We start from the raw sequence: 23,471 nt of genomic DNA, 5'->3' as shown, positions 1-23,471 counted from the left end.
CCCCTGTTCCCCCCCCACGATGGAGGAAAGGGCGTCCACCGCCTGCAGCCCCGCGGGCAGGGGGCTAGGTGTGCCGGGTCCAGCTCTCCCGGGGGCCCCCCAGCCCTGTCAGCACAGGCCTCGCCCCCGGCCCCCAGCTGGCGCGCGCCGCGTGGGCTGCGCTGGGCGGGACCGGCGGGCGGGCGAGGCGCACGGTGGGCTGGGAGGCTCCGCTCCGCGCCGGCGCGATCTGGTCCGGGTTTCCGCGCCCGCCCAGCGCCCCGGCCTCCCCGCCCCCCGCGCCGCCGCTGCAGCCGCCGCCGCCGGAGGCCGCTCGGAGCCGCGCGAACATGGCCGAAGTCGGCGAGGACAGCGGCGCCCGCGCCCTGCTCGCGCTGCGCTCGGCGCCCTGCAGCCCCGTGCTGTGCGCCGCAGCCGCCGCCGCCGCCTTCCCCGCGGCCGCGCCCCCGCCGGCCCCAGCGCAGCCCCAGCCTCCGCCCGGGCCGCCGCTGCCGCCGCCGCCGCCGCTGCCTCCGGGCGCGATCGCGGGCGCGGGCTCCTCCGGGGGCTCCTCCGGGGGGTCCTCCGGGGTATCCGGAGACTCCGGGGGCGCGGGCGCGGCGCCGGCCCTGGTGGCCGCGGCGGCCGCCTCGGTGCGGCAGAGCCCGGGGCCGGCGCTGGCGCGGCTGGAGGGCCGCGAGTTCGAGTTCCTCATGCGCCAGCCTAGCGTCACCATCGGCCGCAACTCGTCGCAGGGCTCGGTGGACTTGAACATGGGCCTGTCCAGCTTCATCTCGCGGCGCCACCTGCAGCTCAGCTTCCAGGAGCCGCACTTCTACCTGCGCTGCCTCGGCAAGAACGGCGTCTTCGTGGACGGGGCCTTCCAGCGGCGCGGCGCGCCCGCCTTGCAGCTGCCCAAGCAGTGAGTGCCCCCGCGACCCCCGCCGCCCGCACCCGGGGCTCACCCCCGACCTCGATCTCTGAGGCCCAGGCCTGGGGATCCCCCTACAGCCTACCTGGCCTGAACCCCCACCACCCCCAGCCACCCCCGGTAACCCCCGACCGGCCTGGACCTCGGGGTCAACCGCGACCCCAGCCTCCTGGGTCCCTGGGGTCGCCTAGACCCCAATTCTGGACCCTCCGGCCTGAGGATTCTCCTCCACTTTGCCCGGCCTGGACACCCCGTCGCTCCCGACCTCCACCGGCCTGGACTCTGGGGTCGATCCCTACCCACACCTCGCGGCTCCTGGGGTCACCCATGACCTCGTCTCCCACCGGCCTGGGCTCCTGGAGCCACCCCTACCCCAAGCCCACCTGGCTGGGCTTCTTAGGTCACCCCTGACCCAGATCCCTGCTGCCCCCCAGCTCCCACTGGCCTGGACTCGGTGGTCATTCTTAACTCCTACTGGCCTGGATCCCTGGGGTCTTTTACGTCCCCACCTCGCCTAAACACGCAAGGTCAACCGTGACCCCCACTTCATAGGACCCCCTCCGGGGCCACCCCTGACCACTAACCCCACAAGCCTGGGCTCGCAGGGCCACTCCCACCCCAGCTCCACCCAGCTGGTCACTGAGGTCACCCTGACCCCAGTCCCTGTTGCTTGGGCCTGGGGATCACCCTCAACCCTTCCGGGTCACCCTGGACCCCCACCAGCTTGAACTCCAGGGTCACCCCAGCCTGGCCTGGTTTTCAGGACTACCCCCGACCCCCACCAGCCAGGGCTTCAAGTCACCTCAGTGCCTGATCCCTGCCGTCCTGGACCCCAGTGGCCACCTCTGACCCTGTCTGGTCTGGACCCTTGGGCCACCCCGACACCATCCAGTCTGGGTCCTGGGGGACCCCAGCACACTCACCCAGGACAGTGGGAAGGGTGTTGCTCCGGGAAGTGCAAGGTCCCTAGGAGTTTGGACTGTGCTGAAGGAGCAGAGGCCTGGCAGGGAGAGGAGAGGACAGGAAGCCTGTGCCTCAGTTTACCTCACCAGTGAGTGCTCCTGGGATGGAGTAGCAGGACCCCAAGCTCAAATTAGATTCCCCTGGGCCCGAGGTCGCCAGGGCAGAGAGACCCAGCTGGGCCTGGATGGCTGCCCAGGCCTGTTGGTGCCTTTTCAAAGCATCCCGTGGTCACCTCCTGCCCATTCCGGTTCCCTCCTTTCCAGCTCCACCGCCTGCCCTCCGCACCCTCTGCTCTGCCCCAGACCTCAAGGTCTGTTGATCAGGAGAAAGCCTGTTTAATTACTCATTTCCTCTGGAGCCACTTTCTTTTTCTATTTAGTGATTGCCTCTAACTCATCACCAGTGTTTATATTTCTTCAATGTGGTTCTTGTTCCAGGGTTGTCTGTCTAATTACTCCCTTTTATAAACGCCTTGCGTCTGGGGAATTTTTGCTGGGGTAATTCCCAGGGCCCAAAGTTTGTGTCTGTAAACTTCTCCCCATTTTTAGAGTCTTGGCATGTTTGGTTACAAATATCGCATTGAATAATTTACAATGCAACATCAACAATGACTCACTCCCTCTTGGGGCGTGAGAGGGGAAGTATACCTTTTCCTAGCCTTGCTGAAAGGTGTGCATTTTGGTAAAATCAGAACTCAGGAGATAACAAAGTTGTTCTTTGCCTCAGTTATTACTCTGTTCTCTCTTTTCCATAAGCAATGTACTCTCTTCTGTTTGTTCTGTTTGGGGCCATTAAATGCATTTGCTGGCCACTCTCCCCTCCAGTAAGAAAATGACAGGTAGGCTCCCCAGGACCCCCTTAGGGGCCTGCTTTACAGATGCACTTTTATGTAACTCAGGTTCACCAAGTACTTCCATTAAACAGTCTTGTTTTCAGGTTTCCTGCTCCAGCCATGGAAACAGGTACACTCCCCAGTCAGACCCAGCTTTAGTGAATCTTGAAGGAGGTTTTCACAGTATTTTTTTTTTTTTTTCTAACTCAAGGGGAAAAAATTTCGACCTCAGATCGTCTACAAATAGGCCAGTAGCAGATTTGTTATTTATGAAATGTTATCAGTGTATACAGTCCTTGCACATTTATGCTCCAGGGAGCTCGTGTTCTCAGTGGGTGCATTACCAGGCATCGTGGTGGAGCTGTCAGGCTACACGGATGCCCACCCGCTGACTTGGTGCATTAGATGTGTGTGAAGTGCTCGGCGCACTGTGCCTGTCTGTTTTTATTTGACTTCACCTGCACATGTGAGCAATATCTATGTAGGCAGCAATGTAAAATTTACAAGAACAAAGCACATGTGCAGAAGGAAAAACATTTAGTGGATGTCCATGTCCACCCTCCTAGAAAAGAGCTGTTTGCTTCTTTTTTCTTTCTTTCTTTTTTTTTTTTTTTTTGTCACGGAGTCTCGCTCTGTTGCCCAGACTGGTGTGCAATGGCTCACTGCAAACTCCACCTCCCGGGTTCAAGTGATTCTCCTGCCTCAGCCTCCTGAGTAGCTGGGATTACAGGCACATACCACCACGCCCGGCTAATTTTTTGGATTTTTAGTGGAGATGGGGTTTCGCTGTGTTAGCCAGGATGGTCTCGATCTCCTGACTTTGCGATCTGCCCCCCTCGGCCTCCCAAAGTGCTGGGATTACAGGCGTGAGCCACTGTACCTGGCCTCACTTTTTTTTTTTAATTTTAGAAAACTTATAACTAAGTAGTCATGTATGTAGCACAGGCTGTTATAAACTTCTTTTTGGTTAGGGAAAGATTCTTTTTTTTTTTTGAGATGGAGTCTCGCTCTGTTGTCCAGGGTGGAGTGCAGTGGCGCAATCTCAGCTCACTGCAAGCTCTACCTCCCGGGTTCAAGCCATTCTCCTGCCTCAGCCTCCCAGGGAGCTGGGACTACAGGTGCCTGCCACCATGCTCGGTTAATTTTTTGTATTTTTAGTAGAGACGGGATTTCACCATGTTAGCCAGGATGTTCTGGATCTCCTGACCTTGTGATCTGTCCACCTCAGCCTCCCAAAGTGCTGGGATTACAGGCGTGAGCTGCCTGGTTAGGTAAAGATTCTTAAGCCTGGCCAGGCGTGGTAGCTCATACCTGTAATCCCAGCACTTTGGGAGGCCAAGGTGGGTGGATCACTTGAGTTCAGGAGTTCAAGACCACCCTAGTCAATGTGGTGAAACCTTGTCTCTACTAAAAATACAGAAATTAGCTGGGCGTGGTGGCTCACGCCTGTAGTCCCAGCTACTTGGGAGACTGAGGCAGAAGAATCACTTGAACCCGGGAGGCGGAGGTTGCAGTGAGCTGACATCACGCCACCGTACTCTATCCTGGGCGACAGAGCAAGACTCCATCTCAATAAAAAACAAAACAAAACAAAAAACAAAAAATGCTTCTTAAGCCTGTTATGTTGAAAGTCATCAAGAAATTTTAAGGATTTCAGAGCAAGGAAGTTAGATGCTTAAGTTTTTGTCACCCTAAATGGGAAATTCATCACCGAATGCCAGGAATTACTGTGTATGTTTTCTCTCGGGCTTTGGTACCTGCCATTGCCATTGCTACTGGAAATTGTGAATTTCTTTACTGTAAACTACAAATTCTCTTGCTGCGTTGGAATGTGATTGCCTTGGACGTGCTTGGATTTGGTGGGAGGTCTATGTTGTGTTGGTGCCCACACCATTTTCCAAAGCTGTGTGGTCCAGGGCCGCCCTCTTCACCTTGGGACAGGTGCATGCCACACATACTTCCTGTACAGCTCCCACTCCGGAAGGATGCCAGAATTCACCCCTATTTGTTACTGGAGGTATATAATTCCAAATCTTCAATATTTTTAATTATTGGCGGGGGGGAAAACAAAATGACTTGTGACCCAGCATAGAGCTGATCTCGCTCCACTGGGTGTCTGACGGTCTGTGTGGTGGGTAAGCATCTCACCAGAGCCCCCAGGCACAGGGGAGAGTGCGTGGATTCTGATTCAGATTTGCTTGGTGTTGAGTTGGAGGAACTGCCCAGGTGTCCGTCATAGCGTTTCTCCTAGACCATAAGCTCCCTGTGGCTGGGGCTGAGAATTTATGATCTTTCACCAGAGACCTAGCGCAGGCACTGGCTGGTATTAGGTACACAGCAACTGAGTTCTGTTTGTTGAGTGAACAAATTAATGACTAAATGAATTTGCAGCTTCCGTAGGAGAAAAACAGTGTCATCGATTTAGCCTGGTGTCCTAAAAGCACCATGAGCCTGTCGTGGGGGGAATTCAGACAGCCTTCTTCGGTTATGGGGAAGTGGGGGTGAGGTGTGTGTGTGCTGTCATTCTTGATGGCACTTAATTTTTTTTTTTTTTTTGAGATGGAGTCTCTCTCTGTTCCCCAGGCTGGAGTGCAGTGGCGCTATCTCGGCTCACTGCAGGCTCCGCTTCCCGGTTCACGCCATTCTCCTGCCTCAGCCTCCTGAGTAGCTGGGACTACAGGCGCCCGCCACCACGCCCTGCTAATTTTTTGTATTTTTAGCAGAGACGGGGTTTCACCATGTTAGCCAGGATGGTCTTGATCTCCTGACCTCGTGATCCACCCACCTCAGCCTCCCAAAGTACCGGGATTACTGACGTGAGCCACCGCACCCGACCTTTTTTCCCCTTTTTACATAGTTAACGTGTCCAACTGAATTCTTGGTTTGTTTGTTTGTTTTTGTTTTTTTGCGACAGAGTCTCACTGTGTCGCCCAGGCTGGAGTGCTGGGGTGTGATCTCAGCTCACTGCAACCTCCGCCTCCCAGGTTCAAGCGATTCTCCTGCCTCACCCTCCTGAGTAGCTGGGATTACAGGCGCACATCACCACACCCGGCTAATTTTTGTATTTTTAGTGGAGACGGGGTTTCACCATGTTGGCCAGGCTGGTCTGGAACTCCTGACCTCAGGTGATCCACCCGCCTCGGCCTCTCAAAAGTGCTCGGATGTCAGACGTGAGCTGCTGCGCCCGGCCCCAACTGAATTCTTGATGCCACTTAATTTTGAATTTCAATTACCCAATTCAAAATTCAAAAAATTTGTTTTTCTCATGAACCTGAGACCCTGTGTGTATCCCATACGTGCTTTTCTCTCTTTCTCTGCAACCTTTTCTCCCAGTATTTTTATAGTAAATGTGGATTGCTTAAATAATTACAATGAGAATAAGACTTCTGTTTGTGGTAACTTTGAGTGGTAAGATTCATATGGGTGTCTTTTTTTCTTTATACTTTTCTGTGTTTTCCATGTTTTCTGAAGTGAACGTGGTTACTTTTTAAAATTATTTTTTAATTCTGTAGAGACGGGGTCTCACCATGTTGCCCAGGTTAGTCTGGAACTCCTGGCCTCAAACGATCCTCCCACCTTGGCCTCCTAAAGTGTTGGGATTACAGGCGTGAGCCACCAGGCCCAGCTGCTTTTTTAAAAACACACTTTTTATCATGGACAATTTCAAACATAGACATAGAGTAACAAGCTTCCACATGGCTGTTGCCGGCTTCAGCAGCCATCGTCATGTGGCAGGCTTCTTTATCTTCACCCCCATTCACCTTTCTCCCTCGCCCCAGTTATTTAGAAGCAAATCACAGATGTCATCTTACTTTGTCTATAAATATTTCAACCCAAATTTCTAGAAGATAAGAATTCTTTAAAAAAAAAAAAACCACAGTGTCATTATCACACCTAAAAAATGAATAATAATTTCTTACTGTCCTCAAATAATCAGTGTGTAGGTTTCTCTTACCGTCTGCATAGTTGTTTTCTTTTCTTTTCTTTTCTTTTTTTTTTTGAGACAGAGTCTTTGCTCTGTCGCACAGGCTGGCGTGCAGTGGCACTATCTTGGCTCACTGTAACCTCCACCTCCCAGGTTCAAGCGATTCTCCTGCCTCAGCCTCCCAAGTAGCTGGGATTACAGGCATGCAACACCACACCCGGCTCATTTTTGTGTTTTTAGTAGAGACAGGGTTTCACATATTGGCCAGGCTAGTCTCGAACTCCTGTCGCCAGTGATCCGCCCGCCTCAGCCTCTCAAAGTGTTGAGATTACAGGCGTGAGCCCCCAGGCCCGGCACCCACTGCTTTTTTCTCATGGGGTCTTTTGTCCTGTGTAGTTCCTCATACCTGCCTTTGCAATTGGATTCTGCCAGCGTGTGTTCACTATGTCCCTTCCCCTTGTCATTTCTGTAAGCTGGTTACTAGACCCGGGGATTCCATCAGACTCAAGTGTATTTTGTTTTGCTTTGTTTTGCTTTTTTTTTTTTTTTTTTTGCCAGAACTGCCTTATAGGTGGTGGTGCATGCAGAGGTGAAAATGTCTGAGTGTCTCCCCTAATTTGTAACATTAGCAGCTTTTGGTGGTCATTGCCTGGGTCCCTTAATTTGTTCTTACCTGTACTTTTGTTTTTTTTTGAGATGGAGTTTCACTCTTGTCACCCAAGATGAGTGCAGTGGCACCATCTTGGCTCATTGCAACCCCTGCCTCCCAGATTCAAGCAATTCTCCTGCCTCAGCCTCCTGAGTAGCTGGGATTACAGGCGTCGACCACCATGCCTGGTTAATTTTTGTATTAGTAGAGAGGGTGTTTCGCCATGTTACCCAGGCCAGTCTTGAACTCCTGACCTCAGGTGATCCACCTACCTCAGCCTCCCAGAGTGCTGGGATTGCAGATGTGAGCCACCGCGGCCAGCCACCTGTACTTTTTTGTAGTTCATTTTGGCTGCCAGTGTGGATGCGTGCCTGGGTTACCATGCCCCAGCTGCTGAGAGGCGCATCGTGACTGGCAGGTGTTATGGATCACAGCCTCTGCACATGTGCCAGGAGAAAAAGTAATTGTAACCACCAAAGCGTTTTACTACATAAATGTTTTAGCCCCTATAAAAACATCCGGAGATCCTTTTGTTGTTCATGAGCCTGACAATTGGGTGTTTTCACGCAGCGGCATGTGAGATGTGCCACCCTGGAACCTCGTTACGACGTGGGCGCATTACCTCTCTGACCTGAAAAATAATTAATAAATAAAACATACAGAAGCCAGTTTTGCATGGCTATTTCCAACTGGTCACTTGAAGAATATTGAATTATACAATTACTTATACATTGTATAACCATCATAAAATTAGTCACAGATTGACATGACATTATCTTGAAGTTAATTGGAAAAGTGCCCCAGACCTAGGGAAGTCGAACGCCTCACTACGCGGCATCAAGGACGGTCACGGCATTCCTCTTCTCCTGGGGTTTTCCCACCCTTGTCACTGCCCTCACCCAGTCCCCTTAGGTGACCCAGCGCCTGGGTGGCTCATGCTTGGCTGGTGCAGGAGTGGGCGTATGTGCTGAGCTGGGCTTTGCACTTGGGACAAGAGAGGGTGTCAGATCAGTCTCTTTCCAGCGGGTAGACGTGAAAACTCAGATGGTGCTGTCTCGCTTCTCCACGTGAAGGATCAGCCTGCAGTGCCAAAGGTGACGGGAAGAGCTGTGATTAGGGAGGGTTGGTCTCTTGGTGAAGGAAGCCACGGAGGAGACAAAGAGGGGCATCAGGCCTGACTCCTGAGACCTGGTGGCCCCAGGACCGGAGAGGAGCAGATCCAGGTGCAGGATCTGCTGAAGGAAGGAACGTTCCTGTTGGGTGATGGTTTTGAAGCGGACCTGGGGAGAACAATCCCTGCCGTAGAGGTTAGTGGGGAGCTGCTTCGCGGAACGGGGTGAAGCTTTAGTTTTAGTCCGGTGGTATTTTGATAGTCAAAAAATGAAATGCGGCATCTCCAAATAAAGTCTTTATTCTGGTTTTTTGCTAGTTGGCAGTTACTGTGTATCACATGTGTTTGTTCCAAGTTAGACTGTCAACTTGTTAAAAGTTACTTTAAAAAGCTCTGTGGGCACGTAGCAAGTACATTGGGTCGATGTTAAAAATAGGAGCCACTTTCTAGTATTTGGTGCACGTTGAATTTTTTGGGCTTGCCGCCTTAAGAGAACTTACATAGGATTTTAAAAGTCAGTCTCTGAGGAGGGTGCTGTCATGTAGTATATTGAACTGAATTTAGAATATTCGCATGAAAGCCTTCGTCATATTGATGGAGGAATAGGGTTTGTGGGTGCTAAAAGTGTAGGATGTAGTGGTGTTCTTATTTAGTATTTTTGAAAAGACGCAGCTATGTTTAAAATGGTGTGCTGAAATGAGACTAAAGCATTTGATTTGGAGATAGAGTAATTTACGATTTGCTGTTTTTGCATCTTGTGAATGTCAGAGGATAAACTTGCTAAATTAATGACAACTCAAATTGCAGCAATGCCTCATTTCCATAATTACCCTACATTTAAAGCATTTCATATTAAAATGAGAGGATTGTATAAAATGTTTTTAGTTTGATTTCCTGGAAATAGGCCCCTGCGTCGTGACTCGTTGGGTGATCTTGCACTTAATTTTCATTGCGACTATTACTTTTCACGGGTTTCTAGTTTCCTGGTAAAATGTTGCCGGGTAATTAAAAAGGATAAAAACCAGAATGTGCGTGTGAGTGTAGCTGGTGAGTTTACAAAGCGAAACCAAGAAGGCGTGCGGCTTGCTGCCAGGAGTCGGAGGAACCAGGGTTCAAGAACTCGCCTCACCTGACCCATTTCTACAGTGTTGACAATGTATGTTTTCCTTGGATGCTGTAAAGATGAGTTCGGGCGTGTTTTGCTTTACTTAAACATAACAGTTCCATCATTAAATCACGAACTGCTTGCAAAGCATAGCTTTTCTCTCCTAAGAATACTTTTCAGGAGGTACACAAACTGATCAATAGGCATACAGAATACAGATGGGGAATTTTTTTTTTTTTTTTTTTTTTTTGAGACAGAGCCTCCAGCTGTCTCCCAGGCTGGAGTGTAGTGGCGCGATCTCAGCTGACTGCAACCTCCGCCCCCCGGGTTCAAGCAATTCTCCTGCCTCAGCCTCCCAAGTAGCTGGCATAACAGGCACGCGCCACCACGCCCAGCTAATTTTTGTATTTTTAGTAGAGACGGAGTTTTACTGTGTTGGCCAGGCTGGTCTCGAACTCTTGACCTCAAATGATCCACCCACCGCAGCCTCCCAAAGTGCTAGGATTACAGGCGTGAGCCACCACGCCCGGCCCTGGTGGGGATTATATACATGATTTGATGAAGAAGAATCTCGTCTGTCCTCAGTCTTGCATCGAACCTTGCTGGGAAAGGTGTGAACTGTCTTCCATATGTTTCCTCAGAGGACGCTGAGCTCTGATCATGTTGCCGCCCTGCCCAGAAGCCTCGGTAGCTCCTGTGTTCCCGGGGGGTGAGGCCCTGCCCCTCAGCAGAGACCCCGGTATTCTGAAGCTGCTCCCCTAACCTGTTCCCCTAAGTGTCAAAGGGCATGGTTCTCTTTGGGCAGAATGACTGCTGGACATTCTGTGCTTATACGAGCAATTCCTAGATGTGTTTTAGTCTCAGGACATTTTTATACTCTTAAACTCCCACACATTACTGGGGATCCCAAAGAGCTTTGGTTTATACAGGCTCTATCTGTTGACGCTGACCATATTAGAAATTAAAATATACATATTTATTCATCTACTCAAAAATAGCAATAATACTCTATTTCAAAAAATATTTTTATGAAAAAAATATATTCCCCCGCCCCCCAAAAAAAAATAGAATAAGAGGTTTTTTGGTAGAACTCTGTAATGTCTGGCTTAATAGAAGACAGCTGGAATCCATGGCTGCTTCTGCTTTTAGTCGGCGTTGATGCATGTTTAGGCTGAAGTACATGGAGAAAAGCCAGCCTCCTGAGGATACGTAGTTGGAAAAGGGAGTGTTTTTGTAGCCTTTTCAGATATTGTGGACGTTCCTGGGTACCTCACTAAAACCTGACAAGGGATAGTTTCTTTTGTTGTTGTTTTTGTTTTGAGATGGAGTTTCGCTCTGTTGCCCAGGCTGGAGTGCAGTGGCACGATCTCAGCTCACTGCAACCTCCGCCTCCCAGGTTCAAGCGATTCTTCTGCCTCAGCTTCCTGAGTAGCTGGGATTACAGGCGTGTGCCACCACGCCCGGCTAATTTTGTATTTTTAGTAGAGACAGGGTTTCATCATGTAAGCCAGCTGGTCTCGAACTCCTGACCTCAGGTGATCTGCCTGCCTTGGCCTCCCAAAGTGCTGGGATTATAGGCGTGAGCCACCGCGCCCGGCTGGGTAATTTCTTTTTATTTATTTATTTTTTTGAGACAGCATCTTGCTCTGTCGCCCAGGCTAGAGTGCAGTGGTGCAATCATAGCTCACTGTAGCCTCGCCCTCCTGGGCTCAAGCAGTCCTCCTGCCTCAGCCTCCCAAGTAGCTGGGACTACAGGTGAGCACCACCAAACCAGTTAATTAATTAATTAGTTAATTTAGTTAGTTAGTTAGTTAGTTTTAGTCGAGATGGGGTCTTGCCACGTTTCCCTGGCTGGTCTCAAACTCCTGGCCTTAAGTCATTCTCTGCTGTAATATCCATGGATGTTTTATACTGTGTTAGGTTAAAACCCGTTGCTCTATCTTTCATTTTGAATGAATCTTTTGCCACCTCTGTGTGATTTTGTAACATCATACTTGGCCACTGGGAAGATTATTGATTGAGTTATGCAGATCTTCTAATGTTAATATAATTATACAAAACAAAGTCTGTTTTGTCCTGAGGTTCAGCTCATAGTTAAACTTGGTCTCTTCAAACCCAGTAAGCTGTGTTTTTAAAAACAGAGATCTTTTATAGGAAAAGACTTTTTGTAGTCAGTTAATTTTTAAATCTGTTTTAAAAGTTGAGTGACACAGCATATTTTTTAATAGACTTTTTATAGAGCAGTTTTAGGTTCACAGCAAAAGCATATTTTTATAGAAATAAAGTTATATAATTTAGTCATTGGCCTTATTAGCATCTTATGACATGACTTGGCTAAATTTAGTGTATTTTTTTTAAATGCACAGTAATTTTTTGATGATTTAGGGTGGCACAATTCATCCTGTTAGTTACTGCCGTTGTTTTCCGCGGGGGCCTCTAGCTGCTCTCTGATGGTGCCCCTAGCCTTTCAGCCACGGATGTGGGTGTCCCCTCCCCTTGAGAACAGCAGAGGGATGGGGGAGGTGGGACACGGTTGGGATGTCCCAGATGAGTCCTAAAGTCAGTAACAGAATTTGTCTTTGTTCGTTTGTTTGTTTTGTTTTTTGTTTGTTTGATTGATTTTGAGACGATCTTGTTCTGTTGCCCAGGCTGGTCTCCAACTCCTAGGCTCAAGTGATCCTCTAGCCTCTGCCTCCCAATGTGCTCAGGTGTGAGCCACCTCACCTGACTGCAAATAATCTCTTTAAAAAAATAAACCTTTTTTTTTTTTTTGTAGAGACAGGGTGTTGTTGTCCAGGCTGGAGTACAGTGGCATGATCACAGCTCACCGTAGCCTCTAACTCCTGGGCTCAAGCGATCCTCCTGCCTCAGCCTTCTAAGTAGCTGATACTACAGGTGCCCACCACCATGCCTGGCTAATTTTTAAAAATTATTTTTATAGAGACCAGTGTCTCACTATGTTGCCCAGATTGGTCTTGAACTCCTGGGCTCCCATGATCCTCCCACCTGGGCTTCCCAAAATGTTGGGATTATAGGCCTGAGCCATGCACCCAGCCAGAATGTGTTTGTTTGGAGACAGTGTTGTGTGGGATTTTTCATGAAACTTTTCTAAGTTTTTGTTGTTGTTGTTTTGTTTTGTTTTAAACTTCGAAACATTTACATCAAAATAAGCAGACTTCTTGGAAAACTATGCCACTTTGGATAAACATAAAAATTCATTTTCTCCCTCCCCAGTCTGATAGGAACTCTTGGGGAAATTTCTCTCTCTCTCTCTTTTGCTTCTCACTAGAAATCACAGTAAATCGGCAGTACACCGAGAATAAAAGCAGTCTTCTGCCTGTTCTGAAAAAGCTTTGCTTTTTGTGATTTGTATCACGAGGGTGAAGGGTCCTTACTGTTTTTTCAAACATACAGTTGTGACAGAGACTCCTCCCAGCCCCACCCACAGACGCCAACAGCGCCCGGTCTCACAAATGGATTCTGGGGCTTGGTCTTTGTTTTTGTTGCGGGCAGCATATGGATCCCCAAAATAATATCACAGCCTAGATTTGGAGCTTTGTGGCAGCTTTGTCTGTAGGATGACCGGTGTGGGTCTCACCTGGTGGCCGGGAGTCCACAGGGGTCTGTTAGCAGCGGGGAGCTGCAGGGCGCCTGTCAGCGGAGACCGTCTCATTCCCCAAACCTAGAAGCCAGAGGGACTGACGCCCGGATAAATGCACAAGCCGCCGTGGGTGGGGTTAGTCGTCTATAGAAAACCTTCCCCAAAATACACCCTCCCATCCTGTGACTTGGATACAGTTTACTGATGAAATTAGAGAACCTCCTACCCCTTACCAAGAAGCTGTGGCTGGAACTTAGTCAATGAAAAATGATTTGTAAACTTAGTAACTCTTTGGAGCTGACTTCGAAAGAATGTTTAAAATGATAGCTGATACTGCCAGACAACAGAGCAGGCCGGCCTCAGCCATGAGGTTCCAGAAGAAGGAGAACTGCAGAGTTTGTGTTCGCTACCTCTGCCCTTGGGATGGAGCCATTCTGTCTGCTTGGCCTTACAGCCCTGGCATTGGGAACAGTGATTCATCGCCGTTTGATGAAAACATCTTTCCCTTAAGAACATCCACCTCCCTCAGGTTGGAGTCCGTATTAACCAGGGAACACTTGCAGCCCTAATTTGGTTCCTAACCTGCAAAAAGATTCTGCTAGAATCTTCACCTTCCTTTGCAATTCTCTTTTTCTCCGTAAGTTGTGGTGTGGATAGATTTTACAGGCCTGCCCACCCTTGGATTGGCCAGTCAGGGATTGGCCATGGCGAGTCTAGAACTTTCTGTGGTGGTAGAAATGTTTTATATCTGTGCTGTCCAACATGGCTGCCACTAGGCACGTATGGCTGTTGAGTGTTTGAAATGTGGCTCAAGGCCGGGCGCGGTGGCTTGTGCCTGTAATCCCAGCACTTTGGGAGGCCAAGGTGAGAGGATCACCTGAGGTCAGGAGTTTGAGACCACCCTGGCCAACATGGTGAAACCCCGTCTCTGCTAAAAATACAAAAATTAGCTGGGCATGGAGGCTCACACCTGTAGTCCCAGCTACTCGGGAGGCTGAGGCAGGAGAATCACTTGAACTTGGGAGGTGGAGGTGGCAGTGAGCTGAGATCGTGCCACTGCATTCCAACCTGGGCAACAGAGCAAAACTCTGTCTCAAAAATAATATTGATAATAAAAATAAAATGAAATGTGACTCATGTCACTACAGAACTGAATTTTTCTTTTGGCTTTAGTATTTTTTTTTTCTTTTTTTTGGAGACAGGGTCTTACTCTGTCGCCCAGGCTAGGGTACAGTGGTGCAATCGTGGCTCACTGCAGCCTCTAGCTCCCAGGGCTCAGATGATCCTCCCATCTCAGCCTCCTGGGCAGCTGGGACTACAGGTGTGTGCCACTACACCCTGCTCATTTTTGTATTTTTTATTATAGAGATGGGGTTTTACCATGTCGTTCAGGCTGGTCTTGAACTCCTGGGTGCAAGCAGTCCACCCACCTCAACCTCCCAAAGTGCTGAGATTATACGTGTGAGCCACCGCCTCTGGCCCCAGTGTTAGTTTTTAAGTTAAATTGAAGTGGCCATACACGCTGCTGGTCAGCAGTGCCCTTGAAGAGTTGCAGGTCTGCAAGTTCCCTGGTGACTGGGCGTGGCCACTGCCTCAGTTTACCCCATTGACCTCAGCGGCACAAGTATGATTTTCTGCAGTTGGCTTTGAAGTGGAAACGATCGGGAAGGTCTGGTCAAGGCTGTGGGATTTTGCAGACCACCGAAATTGTCTGTGGTCACAAGGTGTCCTAAGGCAGGAAGCCCGCCCACCGAAGTTGTCTGTGGTCACAGGGCGTCCTAAGGCAAGAAGCCTGCCCACCAGACCCCTGTTAAAGGCTCTTTATGAAATGTCTTGTGACCTGGCACGGTGGCTCCCACCTGTAATCCCAGCACTTTGGGAGGCTGAGGTGGGTGGATCAACTGAGTCAGGAGTTCAAGACCAATCGGCTAACATGGTGAAACCCCACCTCTACTAAAAATACAAAAATTAGCCAGGCGTGGTGGCTCATGCCTGTAATCCCGGCACTTTGGGAGGCCGAGGTGGGAGGATCACCTGAGGTCTGGAGTTCGAGACCAGCCTGACCAATATGGAGAAACCCCATCTCTACTAAAAATACAAAATCAACTGGGTGTGGTGGCACATGCCTGTGGTCCCAGCTACTCGGGAGGCTGAGGCAGGAGAATTGCTTGAATCCAGGAGGCAGAGGTTATGATGAGCTGAGATGGCACCATTGCACTCCAGCCTGGGCAACAAGAGCGAAACTCCATCTCAAAAAACAAAAACAAAAAACAAAAAACAAAAAAACCCTATAATAATTAGCTGGGTATGGTGGCATGTGCCTGTAATCCCAGCTTGTTAGGAGCCTGAGGCAGGAGAATCTCTTGAACCCGGGAAGCGGAGGCTGCAGTGAGCTAAGGTGGTAGCACTGTACTCCAGCCTGGGCAACAGAGCAAAACTCTGTCTCAAAAAAAAAAAAAAAAAAAGAAAAGAGTCTTGTGCTGACTCTGACACCTGACATACGTTAGGAGGGGAGGCTTCCATTTGTCCCTGTTTTAACCCTACTTCTTGAAGCCAAAGGAAAGAAGCAAATCATCTGAGAGAAGATTCTGATGGTTAATAAAGAAGAGGGACAAGCTTGCTGATGTAGGGGGAAGAAAATCGTCGAGGCCCTGTCTAGCTTGGATTTCCTGTGCATATTGGCTGTGGGTGGATTACATGTGAGCTCATAAATGTTAATATTTTGCTTATGTCCTTGCAGATTTATAAATTCCTTGATAAGCAGGCACATGTCTGTTGTCTACCTGTCACACGATTGTACCAGGTAGCCTTTGCTTAATAAGCCCTCGGAGCACTCGTGCTTTGAGCTCATGGAACTTGCGCAGTGGTGATTAAGCATTGGTGTGGATACCGGGTATCTCCGTCTCCCAGAAGCTGCGAGTCCCTCGAGGGCAGGGGCTGGTTCGTTCGGGAGGCATTTTGTTCTCAGTTCCTCGCCCAGTGCCAGTGAAGACACATTTACAGGTGTCATCTGCTATAACCTGCTAGCTCTTCTAGTAGATAAACCCCAAAACCTTGCCCATGGAAAGTCCACAGTGGATGTTCCTGAATGGTGGGCAGAAAATGCCTCCTTCGGGCCGGGCGGGGTGGCTCATGCCTGTAATCCCAGCACTTTGGGAGGCTGAGGCGGGTGGATCACTTGAGACCAGGAGTTCGAGACCAGCCTGGCCAATATGGCTGAAACCCCATCTCTACTAAAAATACAAAAATCAGCCAGGCATGGTGGCGGGTGACTGAGGCAGGAGAATCCCGTGAACCCGGGAGTTGGAGGTCGCAGTGAGCCGAGATCATCCCGCCACTGCACTCCAGCCTGGGCGACAGAGCGAGACTCCGTCTCAATAAACAAAAAAAGAAAATGCCTCCCTCAGGGTGTGATTCAGGGACCCAGGCTAGCACTGTCTGGAGACCGGCGGCCTGGGCATGGCTGTGCCTGCTGCAGTGCTGTCTGCATCTGGAGGAAGACAGGGAGACTCAGGGGAGGCCAGGCCCAGAAGCAGCAGATCTCACTTCCACTCAAGCCAGTGACCAGAGCTCAGTCTCCGGCCACCCCAAGGGAAGGCAGCATGCTCAGGAATAAGATGACAGTGGCTCGCTGAACAGCTCGCCAGTGGTCGTGGCCAACTTTTCAGATCAAGGTAGCCAGCTGCAGCCTGTGGGCCAGACCCTGCCAGCCGCCTGTGTTTGTAAATAAGTTTTATTGGAACACACCACACACATTTGGTGAGTGCTGTCTGTAGCTCCTGAGCTGAGCCAGAGACCATGTGGACCCCAGAGCCTGTGTTATTTGCTTCTGGCCATGCCCGGTGGCCCATCTGCACCCCTCTGCCCTAGGCCACAGCCTTCTACTCTTCCACATCAGTGCGTTTCACCCGGATTCATCAGCACCTTTTATTACCAGTTTCTCTCCACATCGAACCGTCTGTGTTTCTTGTCATGTTGAGTCCTGGGTTTTGGGAATATGAAGATCTTTTTTTCTTATTATTTTCTAAAGGTTAGTGTTTACATACAGGAAAAGTAGGCTCTGTGTGTGTGTGTGTGTGTGTGTGTGTGTGTGTGTGTGTTTCTTTGCTATGAGTTTTATAATACTAATTTTTTTTTTCTTTTTTTGTTTTGAGATGGAGTCTCTCGCTCTGTCATCCAAACTGGAGTGCAGTGGCGCGAACTCAGCTCACTGCAACCTCCACTTGTTGGGTTCAAGCGATTCCCCTGCCACAGCCTCCCGAGTAGCTGGGATTACAAGGGTGCGCTATCACGCCCAGCTAGTTTTTGTATTTTTTGTAGAGATGGAGTTTCACCATGTTGGCCAGGCTGGCCTTGAACTCCTGACCTCAAGTGAACCTCCTGCCTTGGCCTCCCAGCGTGCTGGGACGACAGGCAAGAGCCACTGCGCCCAGCCCTAATTTGTTATTAACATTTTACGTTTTGAAAAAGTTGCACGCCTCCAAAAATGTTGCAAGACGTGTCCAAATAACTCCTGCATGTCCTCTGCCCAGATTTGTTCATTTTTAGTGCTCTGCCACGTTTAGCATTTTCTCTATATATGTATGTTATCTGAGAGTGAGATTTTATATATGTATGTGTGTGTGTATATATATATGTATATATGTATATCGTGCCCTTTTTCTTAATACCACAAGATGCATTTCCTAAGAATAAGGATTTTTTTTTTTCTTTTCGCTTCATTATATGCAAGAATAAGGATATTTTATTCATGCCCACCCCAGGACACCCAAAAAAGGGGTGGAGGATATTTTACATAATCACAGTCTGTTATTAAATTTAGGAACATTAATGATGATCCCATATGATTAGCTCATGTGCAGTCCACGTACCCCTTTGTTGTTGTTGTTGTTGTTGTTTGAGATAGGGACTCTGTGTCACCTAGGCTGGAGTGCAGTGGCACGATCATAGCTCACTGCAGCCTTGACCTCCCAGGCTCAAGTGATCCTCCCACCTCAGCCGCCTGAGTGGCTGGGATTACATCCACATGCTACCACACCCTGCTAATTTTTTTTCTGTTTCTAGAAGCTGGGTTTTACCATGTTGCCCAGGCTGGTCTCAAACTCCTGAGCTCAAGTGATCCTCCAACCTTAGCCTCCCGAGTAATTGGAAGTATAGGCCCACGTTACCACACCCAGCTTATTTTTTATTTTTTATGGAGATGGGGTTTCGCTGTGTTGCCCAGACTGGTCTCAAACTCCTGAGCTCAAGTGATCTTCCCACCTTAGCTACCTGAGTAACTGGAACTATAGGCCCGCGTTACCACGCCCAGCTTACTTTTTATTTTTTATGGAGATGGGGTCTTGCTGTGTTTCCCAGGCTGGCCTCAAACTCCTAGGCTCAAGCGATCCACCCACCTCGGCCTCCCAAAGTCCTGGTGTTATAGGCGTGCACCACTGTGCCCGGCCCACATACCATTTTTGCCATTTGTCCCAGTATCCCCCAGTGCAGTGCTTTGTCCCCAGCTCGGGCTCCAGCCCAGGATGGAGTTTGGTGTGCCGTTGTCCTGTGTTTTTAGTCCTTTTAATCTGGGACAGTTCATCAGACCTTCTTTGTCATTCTTGACCTTGATATTTTTAAAAACAAACCAGTTATGCTGTGGCCTGGCTCTCCGTGTACATTTGTCCAATTTGACAAAATCCCGACTTCAATCAGGTCGTGGGACTTGTGGGGTCCTTATTCACAGGGTTAGTTTATTTATTTATTTATTTATTTATTTGAGACTGTCTCACTCTGTCCCCCAGGCTAGAGTGCAGTGACACGATTTCGGCTCACTGCAGTGTCTGCTTCGGGGGTTCAAGTGATTGTCCTATCTCAGCCTCCCGAGTAGCTGGGATTACAGGCACCCACCACCACGCCAGGCTAATTTTTGTATTTTTAGTAGAGACGGGGTTTCACCACGTTGGCCAGGCTGGTCTTGAACTCCCGACCTCAGGTGATCCGCCCGCCTCAGGCTCCCAAAGTGCTGGGATTCCAGGCGTGAACCACAGCATCTGGCCTCACAGGGTTACTTTTGATCACTTGGTTTAGGTGTTGTCTGGCTGGCTTTTCCACCAAAGAGTTACAGGTTTTTTTTCTTTTGTAAGTAAGTAATTTTTGAGATTCAGTACAAGTGTAAAATCTTAATTTTGTATCTAGTCACATTACATTTCTGGTAACAGTTTTTTTTAATTCATGTGCTTGCATTTCCTAGGTCATAGTCCTCATGTGCAAATAATAATTCTTCTCTTTGTTCCAGTATCTTAGATCTCATTTCTTCGTGTTGTCTGGTTGAATCAGCTAGGACCTCCAAAGAACATTGACTGGGTACCATGATCATGGGCTCCTTCTTGCTTCTAGCTGGGAAAGAAACGCCTGTGAATCATTTCAGAGTAAATGTTTCTTTGCCTCCCTGAGAGCCATTTCCGTCGGGAGGCCTTCCCCGGTGCCCGGCTGAGCTTAGGTCCTACTGGCGTGCACTGCAGCACCCCATGGCACCCCATGTGGCCTGTCATTGTTTGTGGTTATATTTCTCTGAGACATCCTGAGTTTTGTGGGGGCAGGACCACGTTTTTCTTGTTTATTGCATAACCTCAGTACATACCAATATGCTTGGCACATCGTTGGCACTTCGTAAATAATTGTTGGCAAAATGAATAAACAAATAGGAGAGATCTGAATGCAAAAATAACCTGGTCTAAGAAAGTGATCAGAAGTTCTATTGACTTAGCTTCTAAAGATCTGGCTTTTGCTGAGTGCCCTTGGGCAAGTGGATCGACCCCGAGCTCCTGTTTTCCCATCTGTAAAGTGGGCACACTTCCTTTTTCATAGGTAATGGGGAGAATTACTAGAGATACATTAGAAGTATTTACTGGGCCGGGTGTGGTGGATCAGTGGGATTATGCCTGTAATCCCCTCCCAGCACTTTGGGAGGCCGAGGTGGGAGGATCGCTTTAAGTCAGACGTTGAAGACCAACCTGAGCAACATCGGGAAACGCCGTCTCTACAAAAAATACAAAAATTAGCCAGGCGTGGTATCACGCACCTGTGGTATGAGCTACTCGGGAGGCTGAGGGGGAAGGATCGCTTGAGCCCCGGAAGGTCAGGGCTGCCGTGAGCTATAATCACACCGCTACACTGAAGCCTGGGTAGAGCGAGACCGTGTCTCAAAAAAACAAATAAACAAGTACTTACCTCAGTGCCTGGCACAGAGACAGTGCTGATACACAAACATCCCACATACATGCGTCTGTGCCGTCATCATCGCTGCTGTTACTGGCAAGAATGTATTATTCATTCTGCGATGTCAGAAGCGGGGTTTGTTGCAGGGCAATGGGAAATGGCTGCGGTGCTTTGAGCTGCTCCCAGTGCAGCAGACTGGCCCTCAGGTCTGCTGAGCTCCCTGCCCCAGCCTGTTCCAGCAAGGGCGGCCGCTGACCAGCAAGGCTGTCATTCCTAGGCAGCATCTTGCGCTGGCTGGTGAACGGGCTTGGTACCTCCAAGCTCCCTGCGACTCTGAAGGCTGCATGATCAGAGCTAAACAGCAGGGGTTTGTTTTCTTGTGTTTTTCTGGGCTGTTTATCTAGAGAATGGGAGCTCAAAGGACCAGGGACTGGAAGAGACAAACTCAGGTTTTACCTCGAATTAGTTTGAGTAACTTTTGTCGGCTACAGAGACTGGCCACAACTTCGGAAGGACACTGAGATAAGAAGGTCTGATCTCAAGACAGCCCCCAGTTTGAGCCACCGTGCCCAGCCAGTGCGTATCTATTTTAAGATATCTTTTAAATGTGGAAAAGTACAAAGGATATGTAGCAAGTACTATTGACCGGGCACGGTGGCTCACACCAGTAATCCCAACACTTTGGGATACTGAGGTGGGAGGATCCCTTGAGCTCAGGAGTTCGGGACCAGTCTGGGCAACATAGCAAGATTCTGTCCCGGCAAAACATAAAAAGTGAAAAATGATCTGGGCATGGTGGTGCTTGCCTGTATTCGCAGCTACTCGGGAGGCCGAGATGGAAGGACTGCCTGAGCCTGGGAGGTTGAGGCTGCAGTGAGCTGTGATTGCACCACTGCACGCCAGCCTGGACAACAGAACGAGACCCTGTCTCAAAAAAAACCCCAAAAAGCAACAACAACAAACCCAAGTCGTATTGCACCCACTAAGAATCAGTGCTTATTCACGTTTTGTCATATTTTTTCAAGCCCTTTTTAAAGAGACACATGACAGATGAAATTGACGTCCCCTGTCCTCTGCCTTCCCTTCCCGTTTCTGTCCCTTCTCCAGAGGCAGCTCCTGGAGGAATTTAATCCTAGTCCTCCTGCATACGTCACATATACACATAGATATCTAAGAGGCATTTGTTGTTTGTGGTTTTTCTTTTTCTTTTTTTTTTTTGAGATAGAGTCTCACTCTATCGCCCAAGCTGTAGTGCAATGGCACAATCTTGGCTCGCTGCAACCTCTGCCTCCCTGGTTCAAGTGATTCTCCTGCCTCAGCCTCCCGAGTAGCTGGGGTTACAGGCATGTGCCACCATGCCTGGCTAATTTTTTGTATTTTTAGTAGAGACAGGGTTTCACCATGTTGGCCAGGCTGGTCTCAAACTCCTGACCTCAGATGATCCCACCCGCCTTGGCCCCCCAAAGTGCTGGGATTACAGGCATGAGCCACCACCCCCGGCCAGCATTCATTGTTTAGTTTATGCGAATTTTCAGGTTTGCATAAGTAGTGTCGTGCCATCTTCTTCATGATGCTGTTTGTATTTTCCACTTCTCTGGAAAGATCACTTCATTGGTTAGCGCCGTCAGACATGCGTAACCCTAGTGGGTGTAGCCCCCCATCTTGGATGGGGCCTTGTGGGACCTGTGGCCTCCTCCCTTGCCTTCCTCTTCTCAGCTCTGACCAGAAGGGATGGAAGCTTGTGTCCCTCTGGGTGACAGAGCCAGCCTGCCCGCCCTACCCAGCTTGGGTTCTGGGTTCCTTTGTCCCTGTCCCCAGGGCTGTGTGTCCCGCTCATCCTCCTGAGCTCCTGGCCTGTGTCTCTACCTGAAAGGCCGTCCTTAGCTCCCCCCCGCCAGGTCTGGTTGGGGACCAAGACCCTGGTTGCTTTCAGTGCTGGGTGAGAGCACCTCTGTGTCGAGGGCTGGGCCGGGCTGGGAAGACTGGCTCTCTCTGGACTCCAGGGCAGGCGGGATTCCAGGGCAGGCGGCTGGGAGGGCGTTTCTGAGGAAGCCCTGTTTTAGCCGAGGTCTAAGTTACAGGCAGGAGCTGGCGATGAGGAATCAGGGAGACAGACCTCCAGCCACTGGGCCTCTCCGCTCTGGGGCGAGGGAAGGGAGGGGGAGGACCCGAGGGAGCAGAGCATTTAGGGCGTCGAGTGGGTAGGGCGTGGTGACAGCCTGGCTCTCAGGGCACGGGAGGACGACTCGCCCGAAGGTAGCGGCCCCAGGCCATGCGGGGAACCCGCGTCTGCAGGGCTGGTGGCGTCCAGCACAAGGCAGAGTCCTGGTGTCCTCGCCCCACAAGTCTCCTCCAGGGTGGCCCGACCCTGCTGCACAGGAGGGAAAGGGCCACAGAAGGCTGAAGGTGCCCAGGAGACCTGGGTACGTTTTGCTCATCTTAGGGTTGGGGACAGAACATCATTAAGAATTGTTTTTATATCTGACAAAACTAAAAGCTTGAATATTAAAACCAGATGATCCCGGGGAAAGCCGCAGCAGGGGACCGGTACGCCATGCAATTCACGTAGCGCGGCTCGGGCAACCGGGAGGCCCTTCAGTGCTCAAGAGGCACTTTCAGCCTCATCTTTCAGAGCATCATGACTAGATAAAAGTAGATGAAAATGGAATCGCAGCCTGCCGAGAGCTTTCGAGAGACTCCCCTAACCATGATTTAATCCGGGGAAGGGAGAAAAGTAACACGTGGCAGTCACATTACTTCACGACCATGAAGCCTAATACTCCCAGTCACTATAAATACAGAAAACCAAACCTGGCGGGAAAAAAAATGTGTGTATACGTAGCCCTGTGAGTGGAAAACTGGCTACCGCATGCTTAACAAAATAACCTGGGAATGAATTACTCATGGTGAGGCTTCCGATCAGCGTCTAACCTTGGTAGCGTCTGCCAGTAGCTGCGCTGAAAGGGTCTGCCAAGGGTACACTATGGGCATTTTTCATTTAAAGGTGAAATATTTTTTGAAATGCATTGCTAAGAAACATCCCTGGCCAGGCCTGGTGGTGCACACCTGTAATTCCAGCACTGTGGGAGGCTGAGGCAGGTGGATCACTTGAGGTCAGGAGTTTGAGACCAGCCTGGCCAATGTGGTAAAACCTCATTTCTACTAAAAACACAAA

At 49.7% G+C, this 23,471-nt stretch overlaps 1 protein-coding gene and 1 non-coding gene across 2 annotated transcripts in view; both read left to right on the top strand.

Moving 5' to 3' along the window:
- The first annotated feature begins 298 nt into the window (after positions 1-298).
- Positions 299-23,471, top strand: part of FOXK1 (forkhead box K1) — a 91,468-nt gene continuing 68,295 nt past the window's right edge. The window contains exon 1 of the mRNA XM_008018817.3: positions 299-901. Within this exon, the coding sequence (XP_008017008.2) occupies positions 330-901 (572 nt within the window). The 5' untranslated portion in view covers positions 299-329. The remainder of the gene's footprint in view (positions 902-23,471) is intronic.
- Positions 7,804-7,911, top strand: LOC119622715 (small nucleolar RNA U13). The gene has a single exon (XR_005239295.2). It is a non-coding gene; the product is annotated as a small nucleolar RNA U13 (small nucleolar RNA).

The sequence above is a fragment of the Chlorocebus sabaeus genome, chromosome 28 (genome assembly GCF_047675955.1).
Source record: "Chlorocebus sabaeus isolate Y175 chromosome 28, mChlSab1.0.hap1, whole genome shotgun sequence".
Taxonomy (NCBI): domain Eukaryota; kingdom Metazoa; phylum Chordata; class Mammalia; order Primates; family Cercopithecidae; genus Chlorocebus; species Chlorocebus sabaeus.
This window is presented reverse-complemented; position numbering and strand designations above follow the sequence as displayed.